Below are 13,636 nucleotides of genomic sequence, written 5' to 3' on the forward strand. Positions count from 1 at the left end.
CTGGAGGGCAGGACTGGGCGGCGGTCCCAAGGTGGGTGGTCTAGAGTTGACCTGGAGGGCGGAGCTGCTGGCAGCCGGGGTCCCTGGAGAAGAGTCCTGGGGGCGAGGCCATGCCTCCAAAGGCGGGGCCAGGTCCCCAGGGGTGGGAGCAGACCTCCAGGAACTGGGTCGAGTCTCCAGGGGCGGGGCCAGTCTCCCAGGTAGGATAGGAGGAGTCCTGGATGGCCGAGTTGAGGACAGGGACTCAGAAGAGCTTGTCCTTCACCAGGCCATTCCTCAGCGGCTTCCTGGGGACCAGAAGTCAGGAGAGATTAGTTTGGGAACCACACGCTTCCCTCTCCCTGTTGAATATCTTCCCTTCCCTACTTCCACCTTGGCAGGTAGAATTAGTCAGGCTCCCTCCCTGACTCCCATCCAGACCATCCCTGCTGTGGTCCGTGTGCCTGCCCTACCCCCAAACTCCCTTCAGAATATTCAGAGTCTCTGGGAAAGTTTGGAGGGTCCACCAGTGCTGGGGATGGAAGGCAGACTTGGGCAACGCTAGGCACGTGCTCTACAGCCCAGCTGAACCCCAAGGCCCAGGTATAGGGAGTTTTAGACTTCATCTTTGAGATAGGGTCCCTCTGTGTAGCCCCCTCGCCTGGAACTCCCTTTGTAGAGCAGGTTGGCCTCAGACTCACAGAGCTCCACCTGCCTCTGACTCTGCTCCCCCCTCTTCCCACCCCCGTGCTGGGATGATTAAAGGCATGGCCCACCACGCCAGGCGCTAGAGTTTTTAACTAATACAGTAAATTTCATTCTCTCTGACTCTCGAAGAATGACACCCCGATGGCTAGGCAATTCTTGCAGGACTGAGGTTTCCTCAAGGGACGAGCCCAGCGGTTTCTGCCCCTCCCCCTCTCAGCCTTCTGCAGTCAGCTCCTGAGGGAGGGGCACGGGGAGTTGTGGCTGGCAGGGTGTTGCTAGTGTTCCCCTCTCTGCGTTGGTGTTCTTGGGGCATACCACCGACTTCCTCAAACGAGGCAGAGCAGGTCCCTCCAGGGATCCAGCTTCTGGAGCCCTGGGTGCGGCATTTCCAAACATTTCTCTATATAGAGTTCTGCAGCAAGAGGGCCCTTCTTGGTTTCAGATTTGTTTGAGTCTCCCTACCCTGTTCTCTTAAGCCTTGTAGAAGCCTCTGGAATGTTCTAGAAGCTTCCTCAATATGCCCTCCCCTGTCTTCAGAGGCCTCACGGCCCACATTAAGGGTACCATTCAATCCAACACATCCCAAATGAGATTCCCATTAGGCCCCTATGTCCCCCAGCCCATGCAACCCTACCCTGAACCCCAGTTACACAATCAGCCTGAAGTTGATTGATTCTCGGTCTAACACAAAGTGGCTGTTCCACTTTGATTTTAGAAGTTTTGCCTACATCAGAGTAAGACAGACTGGCTGTCCTCCTGTGGGCGCAGCCAGACCTCATCCTCTGGCTGAACTCAGAGCCCTGGAGAAGCTTCACACACCAGTCCCAGGCCCCTCGATGTAGTGCTTGGAATGAGAGTGTGCCCCATAGGCTCATTTTAGGAGGAAGTATGTTCCTGGGAGTGGTCTTTGGGATCTTTAGGCCTCATCCAATGTGAAGTATGTTCTCTCTGCTTACTGCTTGCAGGTTAGGATGTGAACCCCCAGCTTTCTGCTCTGGCTACCATGGGGCTTGCTGACATCACTCCCACCATGACGGACACTTAGGGAGCAATGAGTCTATCAGGCCTGTAAATGAAATCTTTTGAACTATTGCTATGTGGCTTTGTGAGGGCTAAAGTTATGTCTTAAGTTGTAATTACTGTGCTCAAGAGATCTATAAAACAAATGCCTCTAGCCTGTGAGCCCCACTTGTCCAAGGACAGGTAACTTCCTGGAATGCTGGGGGCTGTTCATGTAAGACAGCAAGCCGTGTGTTTTCATCTCAGTAAACGAGATTGGTTGCCCCAACTGCACAGGATGTGCTTGGTCACACACGGGCAGGAAGTACGTCAGGATGTATGCTTGCTCCCATTGGACAAGGGCAGGAAGTACAAATACGTAGCCTTGTGGGTTTATAAGCATCTGATTAAAGTAATTTGTGGCCATTCTCTGGGAACCACCAGTATGGACCTGGCCAGTGTCCATCACCTTGGCCAGTATTGAATAAAATCTGCTTCAAATTTGGCCCCAAAGTTGTGATAGTGGTCTTATTCTTGCTCAGTGGGATCAACGGTTTTTGGTCAGCTGTGATTGAGCCCAGCATCATGCTGTGAAGCCTTCCTGCAAGTGTTTCCTCAGGGTCAGACACTGGCTGTGGTCCAGGGGGGCCACCTTCCTTGTGAGGTGTAAGACTCTCCTGTGTGGTACCAGTTTCAAGGCATGAAGGGGTCATGGAGAGCAGCTGAGGCTTGGCACTGTGAGAGGCCACAGATGAAGGCAGAGAGGCCGTCATGTTTGATACCAGGGCCATGGGAGCGCAGCAGCGGAGTGCAGCCAACGTGAGCTGAGACAAGACCAGAAGATCTTGAGTGAACCCCAGATTTGAGACACTGAGGTACAGATTTAATTGACACTTCAATCATGTCTAGAGTAGGGAATGTTTAGTTTATTTTTAGTTTTACAGGAGCCACAATTGAGAGACTTTGGATAATTTATTTAATTTTATTTTATGTGCATTGGTGTGAGGGTGCCAGATCTCCTGGAACTGGAGTCACAGACAGTTGTGAGCTAATATGTGGGTGCTGGGAATTGAACCCGAGTCTTCTGGAAGTCTCCAACCCCACAGTGGTTGAACTTTTAAGTGATGGGCTTTTTGTTTGTTTTCTGAGACAGGGTCTCACTATATAGACTTATCAGACCTGAAACTCAATGTGTAGGTCAGGCTGGATTCAGACTCACAGAGATCCGCCTGCCTCTGCCTCTCAAGTGCTGGGATTAAAGCGTGTGCCACCGCGCTTAGCAAGTGACGGGATTTCTAAAGACTGTGGGACTTCTAAAAGTTGGACTGTGTTTTATAGTGTAACATTAACATGGGATCTTGGGGAGAAAAATAAAGGAGAGGTTATGGTTTAATACTAATATGTTTGTCCATCAGGTTGACAAGGGGTCAATTGTACTAGTTTTTTATCATTAACACAAACTGGGGTCACTGGGAAGAGAGAGAACCTCAACTGAGAACAGGCCTCCAGCAGATTAACCTGTAGGCCAGTCTGTGGGGCATTTTCTTGACTAATGATTGATGGGAGAGATCTTGGCCCACTGTGAGTGGTTCCACCCCCAAACGAGCGGGTGCTGTAAGAAAGCAGGCTGAGTGAGCAATGGAGAGCAAGCCAGTGAGGTCTGCTGCACTTCCTGCCTGACTTCTCTGTGCTCAGCTGGGACAGGAAGCGAATGTCGCCATGCCTGCTGCTGGTGCTGGCCTCAGCACACTTCCTTTGTAGCCCCAGATTTGGTAGGAATGAAAATGTGCCTATTTATTTGTCTAGGTTTTTCTTTAAAAACAGTCTCTGTAGGGGCTGGAGAAATGGCTCAGAGGTTAAGAGCACAGGCTGTTCTTCCAGAGGTCCTGAGTTCAGTTCCCAGCAACCACATGGTGGCTCACAACCATCAATAATGAGATCTGGCGCCCTCTACTGGCCTGCAGGGATACATGCAGACAGAACATTGTATACATAATAAATAAAAATCTTTTGAAAAATAAAATAAGCCGGGCGGTGGTGGTGCACGCCTTTAATCCCAGCACTTGGGAGGCAGAGCCAGGCGGATCTCTGTGAGTCCGAGGCCAGCCTGGGCTACAGAGTGAGTTCCAGGAAAGGCACAAAGCTACACAGAGAAACGCTGTCTCAAAAGACAAAAACAAACAAACAAAAAATAAAATAAAACAAAAAAAAAAAACAGTCTCTGTAGTTGAAGCCGTCCTAGGACTCAAGGGGATCCTCCTGCCTCAGACTCCTGAGTGCTAGCATCAGTAGCAACTGGCCCAACTCCAAGAATTTAGGTCCACGCCATGGTTAAGAGCACTGGCTGCTTTGCCGGGCGGCGGTGGCACACGCCTTTAATCCCAGCACTCGGGAGGCAGAGCCAGGCGGATCTCTGTGAGTTCGAGGCCAGCCTGGACTACCAAGTGAGTCCCAGGAAAGGTGCAAAGCTACACAGAGAAACCCTGTCTCGAAAAACCAAAAAACAAACAAACAAACAAAAGGAACACTGGCTGCTCTTCCAGAGGACCCAGGTTTGAGTCCCAGAACCTATATGGCAGTTCACAACTGTCTGTAACTCCAACTGCAGGGGATTGGGTGCCTCTTCTCACCTCTGTGGGAGTCAGGTGCACAGGTAGTGAACCGATACACAGGCAGAGAACTATCCATCCAAACAAAATAAATGCACAGATAATTTTTAAAAAGAACAACTTAGGGCCAGGGTCTAGAGAAGCAGTTCTCAATCTGTGGGTCATGACTCCTTTGGGTTAAATGACCCTTTCACAGGGGTCATATGTCAGATATTTACTTTATGATTCATAACAGTAGCAAAATTACAGTTATGAAGTAGCAACAAAAATAATTTTATGAGCCGGGCAGTGGTGACACACGCCTTTGATCCCAGCACTCAGGTGGCAGAGGCCGGTGGATCTCTGTGAGTTTGAGGCCAGCCTGGGCTATAGAGCGAGTTCCAGGACAGCCAAGACTGAAAAGGCAATCAGTGCTCTTAACTAACCACTAAGCTAAAAAAGAAAAGAAAGAAAATAATTTTGTGGTTGGGGATCACCACAACATGAGGAACTGTATTAAAGAGTCACAGCATTAGGAAGGTTGAGAACCACTGGAGAGGGATAGCTTAGTGGTTAGTAAGAGCACTGATTGCCCTGGGTTCAGTTCCCAGCAACCACATTAAGGGTCACGGCTATCTTTAACGCCTTCCAGGGGATCTAGCACCCTCTTCTGGCCTTCTTGGGCACTGCACATACAAGGTTTCTTTATGTAACAGTCTTGGCTGTTTTGCACCTTCTGGAACCTTCTACAGCCTCCTGCTCTTGCTCAATGTCCTTCACATTGTCTCGGGGTGCTGCACGTCCTGAACCCCGCTTGTCTACCCAGCCTAGGGGCCGGTGAGGGCCCCAGAGGTCCACTGAGACTCCAGCATCATTCCAGCCTCTCTGGCTGCTGAGCCAACCCTGGACTCCTAGGCCAACAGGGCAGGCGGAGGAGGCCTTGCTCTCCTTTGGGCTGGAGGTCACAGTCCGGCCCAGCTAGCAGCTCCCAGCCCCGAAAGGCCTATGACCACTCTCGTCCCCAGATGTTGTATTACTAGCTACATATCCACGCCTCTGCCTCAGGCACTTTCTCTGTGGGGTCCCTGCATTCTCTCGGCCCACACCTGTTCCTAAAGGAAGGAGCTGGGGCCTGAGACCCAGCCTCACTCACTCAGCTTTGCAGGGCTTGGTGGTCTGAGCTTCCAAAGTGTCGTATTCCCTCAGGTCCTCCAGTTCACGCATCTGGCCAGTTAGCACCTTGGCAGCGAAAGCCACGATGTACTGTGGGAGAAGGCACGGGTGAGACCCTGAGGCTGCCGGTCCCTTCCTGCCTGCACAGGGAGGACCCGTAGGGCTGACCCACCAGGAACCAGTAGATGTTCATGACAGTGAGGAGCAGCAGGAGCGTGTTGAAGAAGAAATAGTACGGAATGTCGGGCACCGACCGCAGGCTGCTGTGGCAGGTGGCATACAGAACCTTAAGCGGGAACCAGTAGAGGCGGAACCAGAACCTGGAGGAGGGGGCGTCAGGGAGACCGGGAAGGAAGGTCAGGCTCCCCTCTTGCACTCTCCTTCCCCGACTCTGCCAACCCCTCCCTCGCTCCTTGATTTACCTACCTGTCACTCATCCACCAGGATCCACTCCATTTCTTCCCAGGCCCCACAATTCTGGACTAGTCCACACCCTCCTGGCCCCACCCACCCCACCAAGCATCAGCCCCTCTCCAGCCTGGCCTGGCCCTGGGCTGGACGGAATTCTAGGCCCCAATCTACCATCCTACTAACCCAAACACAGGCCTCACCCATGCATGACTCCACCCCAGTAAGCCACACCCCTTTCCTGGCCCTGCCCACAACCCAACAAGCCATGCCCCTCCTGCCTGGCCCCACCCACCCGCTGAGCCACACCCTCCTCCTGCCTGGCCCCACCCATCCACTGAGCCACACCCCTCTCACCAGCAGAAGCAGAAGCTGAGGCAGCCCAGGTTGGCCACCAGCCCGTGCAAACGGTGGTAGGCGCCGCCCCTGGCCTTGAAGTAGATGTTGAGCTTGGTGAACTCCAGTTGCACATCGCTAACATCATGCAGGAAGAACACGAGGAGGCCTACATTGTGGTACCTGTGGGGTGGGGACAGTCACACCGGGACTGCGGAGCCAGGCCATCCAGCCACACGGTGGGCTTGTATTACTGTTTGACTGTGTGTGAGCGTGTGCCTGTGTGCATCCTGCGGAGCCCAGGAGAGGGTGTCGGATCCCCTGGAAGCATGAGCGCCCTGCACAGTGCCAGGAACTGAACCCGGGTCAGCTTCGAGAGCAGCACATTCGCTGGAGCTGGAAGGACGGCCCGAGGTCAAGAGCACTGGCTGCTCTTGCAGGAGACTCTTGTTCAGGTCTCAGCACCCACATCACCCACATGGTGGCTCACAACCACCTGTCACTCCAGCTCCAGGGGATCCCATTCTGTGCAGACAAAATGCCCAGACACATAAAAAACATCAAAACCCAACAAGAACAGTTCACATGCTGTTAACCCTGAGCCGTGGCTTCAGCTGCTGGTTACCGTGTGAGCTGTCTCTATGTGGTGTGCGCATGCCAGTGCCGGTGGAGGTCGGCGACTTGGGTGCCCTGAGGGAGACTTGGGGGGGGGGGGCAGCCAGTGCTCTTAGCTGTGACCCTTTCTCTGCTCCCCTTTATTTCATTGAGTCGGTTCTCATGCTTAGAGCTCTTGCTGGCCTGTAGCTCACAGAAATCCTCCTGTCTCAGCCTCTGGAGCCTAGCTTAGTTTCTATTCTGTTAGAGATAGGGTCCTACTGTATTCCAGCCTAGAACTCTGGCTCAAGCGATCCTCCTGTCTCAGCCCCCTGAGAAGGTGGGAACACATGTGGGCTTTCGAACACCAGATCTCTGTTTCTACATCTCTTGCTGTGTCTGGGTCAAGGGGGTCAAACAGGGTCAGCAAGATGGCTCAGTGGAGAGAGGCACTTGTCATCAAGCCCAGTAACCTGAGTTCAACTCCCAGAACCGACATGGTAGGAGGACCAACTCCTGAAAGTCGTCCTCTGACCCCAGCCTTTGAAATCAATAAAGGTTAAAAAAAAGGAGGGGTGTCATGCAGCCATAGGCCCAAGGCAGGGGACAGTGGGTGAGGGCAGGGTCTCTGGGTCTTTCTCCAGGCCTTACACACCCCTGCTCCACGACCCGTCCTTGCTCTGGCTCCACCCAGCCCAGGCCTTTGCACATATCGCCTGCCCACTCTCCTGAGGACCTCACCGGAAGGCGTAGGAAGAGGTGATGAGGAGCAGGGTGACCACGTGATGTACCAGCATGACTACAGAGTCCTTGCGCCAGGTGTCCATGTACACGGTGGCATAGATGGAGTGGCAGTAGAAGCTGCCCTGCAGCAGGTAGGCGGTGGCTATGTCCCAGGGCACCGCCATGCCCGACCTCCAGTCTGGAAAGAACCATGTTCAGGGTCATGTTCAGGGCCTGTCCCCCGACACCTCCCAACACAGCCTCACAACATGTATCCTCTGAATGTGGGGTGACCATAAGTCTGTCTTGTTTTTTAAGATTATTTATTTACTGTGTGAATGTATGTGGGCACCTGCCTGTCTCGGGTCCCTGTGGAGGTCAGAGAATAATTTCTAGAAGTCAGTCTGCTCCTTCCACTCTGTGGGTCCCAAGGATCAACCCAGGTCACCAGGCTTGGCCGCAAGCACCTTTATTGAGTCAGGGTCTCATGTAGCCAGGCTCACCTCAAAATCTCTCTATAGCAAATGATGACCTTGAACTCACCATCTGCCCCCATCCCACTCCCCGAGTGCTGGGATGCCCAGCATGGAGATGCCATGCCTGGTTAAAACGGACGGAACTGGGGGCTTCTTGCTTCTAGGCAAGCCCCCTACCAACTCCCCAGCCCCATTTTGCTTGCTTGGTTTTTGTTTGCTTGTTTTGTTTTTGAGTCTCTTTCTTATGTTACCCAGGCTGGCCTGAGAACTCACAGCAATGCTCCTGCCTCACCTCCTCAGTGCTGAAATAACAAGTATGTACCATCATGCCTGGGCCCACCCTCCAGACAGAGATGGTTCTTGTTGCAATACCTGGCCCAGGACATTTGCACGGGTGGGTGGGTCTCCCGTGGAGGACTCTACATGATGCCTGTGTTCTCCCTCCAGCCTTCCCATGCCTCCAGGCATGTCTGTCCTCACTCAGACAGCTGTCTGTCCCCCCAGTTGAGCCCCCACTGCCCACTGCCCCCCACTTGTGCTTCTTACACTCTCTTGCCTCGCTATGCTGAGTTCAAGGCTCCTCGATGCTCTTTCCCCCACTCTGTCTAAGCCTCAGTGACCCCGTTTTCCCAGCTGCATCAGCCCCAGCTTAGAGGCAGCCACTCAATGGAAAGCTATAGAGGAACTTGTGGGGCCGGAACGACGGCTCCTGGCAGGGATGCTGGCCACGAGTGCCTGGCCACCCGATTTCCACCCCCAGAACCCACATAAAGGTTGGCAGAAGTAACCCCAGTGTTGTCCCCCGACCTCCACACAGCATTCTGAAGGCTGAGGCAGGAGGATGCTTAGTTTGAGACCACTCCAGGCTACCTGAGACCCTGTACAAAATCCTAAAAAGACCCAGCAGGAAGGCTTGGTGGGTAAAGGGCCTTGCCGCCAAGCCTGATGACCTGATTTTGATCCCCAGGCCCCACGTGAGGGCAGGAGAGGAGTGACTCCCAGAAGTTGTTCTCTGACCTCCACACATGTGCAAACTGTGGCACACGGGTGTCCCCTCCCACAATGATAGAAAACAGACAGAAAACCCCCCCCCCCATTTCTCCTCATCCTCTAGCAACTTCCTAATCCTAACAGTGTGTCTATCTGCACTGCCCCACTTGGGCACACTTCAGCCAGTCACCTCCAATAAGGTCCTTGTCCTAGGCAGGAGCTCCTGCCTAGAATTGCCCAATGAATGACAGTGGGCGTGGCTCAGGAGTAAAGAGTATAGTGCCAGAGTGGGGCGGTGGTGGCGCACGCCTTTAGTCCCAGCTTTCGGGAGGCAGAGCCAGGCAGATCTCTGTGAGTTCGAGGCCAGCCTGGGCTACCAAGTGAGTTCCAGGAGAGACTCCAAAATTACACAGAGAAACCCTGTCTCGAACCCCGCCCCCCCAAAAAAAGTATAGTGCTAGCCTAGAGCCCCCTGGTGAGGGGAGGGTGTGCTCAGCCGCTGCACACTGTCCTACATGCAGGAACTGCTTTGCTTCCATCTCCAGAAAAAAAAAAAAAACACAAAAAACCCAGTGGGTGCTCAATAATGCGCAGAGCTCTGGCCCAAACATGAATCTAATTCAGTCCTGGGCTGTCAGCTGCACATGGCAGTGCACACCTTTAATCCCAGCACTTGGGAGGCAGAGGCAGGAGGATCTCTGAGTTAGAGGCCAGCCTGGTCTACAGAGTGAGATCCAGGACCGCCAGGGCTACACAGAGAAATCTTGTCTCAAAAAAATAAAACAAAAACAAACAAACAAAAGGAAACTATTGAGTTATCTACATGAATGACAGCTAACATCACTCCTTTTGAAATTCAAAACCGGTGTGGCTCATGGGAGTGGAGATACACACCTGGGTCCTAGCACTCAGGAAGCTGAGCAGTGGCATCCCCAATTTTAGGCCATTCTGGACTACATTGGAAAAAAATGTGTGGTGCTTTCCACTTGGGGAAAGAAAGCTCTTAGCTGTGTCCCTCCCAGAGTCCTCTCACCCTTTCCCTGTCCCGCTAGGGAAGCATGTATCCCTGCACCTCCCAGGGCTCTGATGATTCCCACATCATGGTCCCAGCAAGGAGCCTCCCCACTCTGCACATTTCTGCACCCATGAACCCCCATCCTGTCCATCTCCTATGAATCTCAAACTCCAGCCAGGAGTCGCGTCTTCATGGCACTCTCTTGTGCTACCCCAGGGCCTTTGCACATGGCTCTGTAGCACCACCTCTAGTAGGAGCCCTCTTCTGACCACCCCACTCCCAGGGTTCCATCACCACCCTTTGTTGGGGCTGGCTTGATATCAAGACTTCCATAGAGGCATCTCATTAGGCCCATTCCAGAACTCAAGTGTGTGTGTGTGTGTGTGTGTGTGTGTGTGTGTGTGTGTGTGTACAACAGTGTACATGCCACAGTGTACATGTGGAGGTCAAAGGACAACTTTTTTGTTGGTTTTTCGAGACAGGGTTTCTCTGTGTAGTTTTGATGCCTGTCCTGGATCTCGCTCTGTAGCCCAGGCTGGCCTCGAACTCACAGAGATCCGCCTGGCTCTGCCTCCCAAGTGCTGGGATTAAAAGCGTGCGCCACCGCCGCCCGGCCAAAGGACAACTTTTAAGAGTCAGTTCTCGCTTTCCATCATGTGGGCCCCAAGGATAGAACTTAGGTGGGCAGGCTTGGCTGCAAGCTCCTTTAGCCGCTGAGCCATCTTCCCAGCCCCCTTTCCATTATTTCTAGCCGAGCTCTTCATGCTGGTCCCACAGGGTTCCTACCATAGAAGACGGAGGGCGGGTCGTGGAAGAAAGGGTAACGGGAACCCAGGAGCAGGTAGGCACAATAACTCCAGCAGCCCAGGTAGAAAAGAAGCTTCCAGGCGCTCTCAGGTAACCTGGCAGCATCTCTGGGCTGCAGACGACACCGCTTGGCCAGGGGCTGTGGGGATACGGTGGGGGATGGTTATCATTGGGGAGCTCAGTGCTCCTCTGGGGGAAAGCAAGGCCCAGGGACTTGCCAGGCTGGGTGGCATTGAGAAGGCTCAGCCTCACATCATCTGGGGTAACCAGAGCCCATGTGTGCAGCCATGAAGGGCTAAACTTAGCACCCAGCTGTCCTGTGTGGCCTGGGAAAGGGAATCTGAGGGGGGGTGTCATGACACATGTAGGTTTAAAGCAACGGAGCCCAGGGAAGTGGGGGGAGGCGACTCAGGGTTCTAGCAGGAAATGAGGGTGTCTCAGGAAGGGAGAAAGGGGGAATGACTACTGAAGGAAAACACCCTGGGGGAAGGGAACTTGAAAACACAGTGACTCCCCCACACTGGGAGGAAGGCAGAGGAGATTGAGGATAGGAGGGTGCCTGGGAGGAAAAGCTGGGGACCAAAGGCTGTGATGTTGGAGGCTGCTGAGAGAAGGGGGTGGTGTTAGGGAGAAGGGGGGCAAAGTGAAAGAGAGTCATGTGATGGTGGAGGCAAGCTGATTTTGGTGCCATGGAGACATCACAGGATAGTGTGCCCTGAGTTAGAAGATCAGTGGTGTATGCCTATCATCCCAGCGCTTGGGAAGCTGAGGCAGGTGGATTGCCACAAATTTGACCAGCCTGGGCTTCAGAGTGAGACACTATCTCAAAAATTACAAAAAATGGGTTGGAATGGGCAGACTAGAGTCCGGGAAGGCTCCAGCACCCTGGGGCGGAGCTCCAGAGCTGTGGGCCAAACCCAGCCCCCTTCCTACCAAGGCCGAGGGGGCCAGAGGAGCCCAGAGCACCCAGCAGTTGTCATGGAGACAGCCAGAGCCCAGCTCCCGTAACCCCTAGCAACCAGGCTGCTGCCAAGTTGAGCTTGGAGAATGGGGCAGCCCCTCCGCCTGTTTCTAGGGGAGGGGAGGGTGGAAGTGGGGTGGCGTCAGGGTGCCTCAAGGGCCTCCAGCATCCCAGCTGGGCCCCGGGAGGGCGTGCTGGCCAAGGCAGATGGGGACCAGGGCTGCCCTCCTCACTCTTGCCTCCCCCTCGCTCCAGCAGTTGGGGGCTGTCGCTCCCTCCCGTGGGTGACAACAGACTGGGTGGGCTCTGGAGCTGGACAACACCCTATCTTGACCTAACAAGGAGCAGCCTCTTCCCATCAGCAGAGAAAGGCCCCTTTGTTGGCACAACGCTCTCTGTCCCCACACCCTTCCAGTCAGATGGGGGCGGGATGTCCCTAGCTAGTCCCCTAGGGAGTATCCACCATGGTACTAGACCCGTCCCCCCAGGAGAGGTGAAGAATAGGGTCAGGTGCCAATGTCATCACTACCAGGGTCACTCTTCAGACCTGGGCGGTGGCCTCCTCAGTCTCCAGAAACAGAGCATTTTGACCATCGCCCCATGGGGGCGGCAGAATCCAACCCTGAAGACACTGATAGGGTCATTCCCAAGGTTGAGCCCCTCGGTAAGGCCCTTGACACACAGGTCTGTGCCATCCCTGGTTCAGGGGTGGTGGGGATCCCAGACAGGGGTGGGACCTCGACTGCACAGACTTGGTGTAGACACAGCAGCTCCTGGTGACGCAGGGCGCAGATGACCTCTGTGCACCTCGAGGCCTCCTGGTGCATGCAGGATCTGGGCTCCCTGGTCCCCAAGTCGGTCCCCAGAAGGGTGTCCCGGTCGGCCCTCGGGTCCGCAACAGCCTAGAGGCCGTACCGAGCGGATCGCCCTAGATTCTATTGATCACACCAGGATAGGGTGTGGATCTAGCTTTCTTGCACCCACAACACCCCACGCCACATGGGACCCCAATCCGTCATAGCGTCACCCCAGTTCAGCCACACCCCCGCACCCACCCGGTCTTGTTGCAAAGACTCGGGACAGTCTCTGAGGTCCCAACATCCTGGGCATCTCCAGCCCCCCCCCCCTTTCCAGCGGCCACCACGGACATAGGGATACGTGAGCAGTGACCCCACTCACTCTCCCGCATGCAGTTCATAGGGGCCCCCAGGTCGCACTGACCCGAAAGAGGCGCGCGGTGGCCGCCGAGCGCAGCGCGGTCCAGCCCAGAGCGCACAGCGCGGCCAGCAGCAGCTCGGGCGCAGCCAGGTGCGCGTGCTCCGCCAGGCCGCGGCGTGCCAATCCCCAGCCGCAGTCCCCGCAGCCCCGTGCAGCCGCTAGCGCCGAGGCCCAGCTTCGCTGCAACATCTGCGCATAGCTCGGCATGGGCTCTGGCGCCTCGAGCTCAGTGGTCGTCGCCGCAGCCGCCATGCCACCCGCTCGCCCGCTGTCCCGCTGCTGCCCGCACGCTTCCGAGCCACTGCGCGCCCCCGCGTCACACGCTGCAGCCAGGCCGGGGGCGCGCAGGCCCCCGCCAGAGCAAAAACGGGGGCGTGGTCGGCCCAGGCCCCGCCCCCAGAATGCCGGGCTCCACCCTTCCAGCCCTCCTCTGGTGCTGCTGTGAGACTAAGAGGTCCCGGAGCTCTGGGTGGTCCTTTGCTCAGTCTGCGACTGCCCCGGGGCTCTTCTGCAGTCAAGATGGCTCAGCAGGTGTGAGGGGCCTTGCCATCAATTTAACGTCCTGAAGGTGAGGACAGACTGACGCTAGGAAATTATCCTCTCACCTCTACCTATGCCCCCATTCAAATAAATAAATGCAATGAGCCCAAAAAAGAAATTC

The 13,636-nt window shown here is 54.8% G+C and overlaps 1 protein-coding gene across 1 annotated transcript; it reads right to left on the reverse strand.

The window, feature by feature from the left end:
* Nucleotides 1-12: 12 nt before the first annotated feature.
* Cers1 (ceramide synthase 1) lies at nt 13-13,227 on the reverse strand. Its single transcript, XM_059244245.1, has 7 exons — nt 12,979-13,227; nt 10,776-10,935; nt 7,527-7,707; nt 6,213-6,374; nt 5,620-5,767; nt 5,428-5,537; nt 13-287 (listed from the first exon to the last, which is right to left on the reverse strand). The coding sequence occupies exons 1-7, from the start codon at nt 13,225-13,227 to the stop codon at nt 245-247; spliced, it is 1,053 nt and encodes a 350-aa protein (XP_059100228.1). The 3' UTR covers nt 13-244.
* Between the last annotated feature and the right edge of the window lie 409 nt (nt 13,228-13,636).

Source organism: Peromyscus eremicus, chromosome 17 (assembly GCF_949786415.1).
Source record: "Peromyscus eremicus chromosome 17, PerEre_H2_v1, whole genome shotgun sequence".
Classification (NCBI taxonomy): Eukaryota; Metazoa; Chordata; class Mammalia; order Rodentia; family Cricetidae; genus Peromyscus; species Peromyscus eremicus.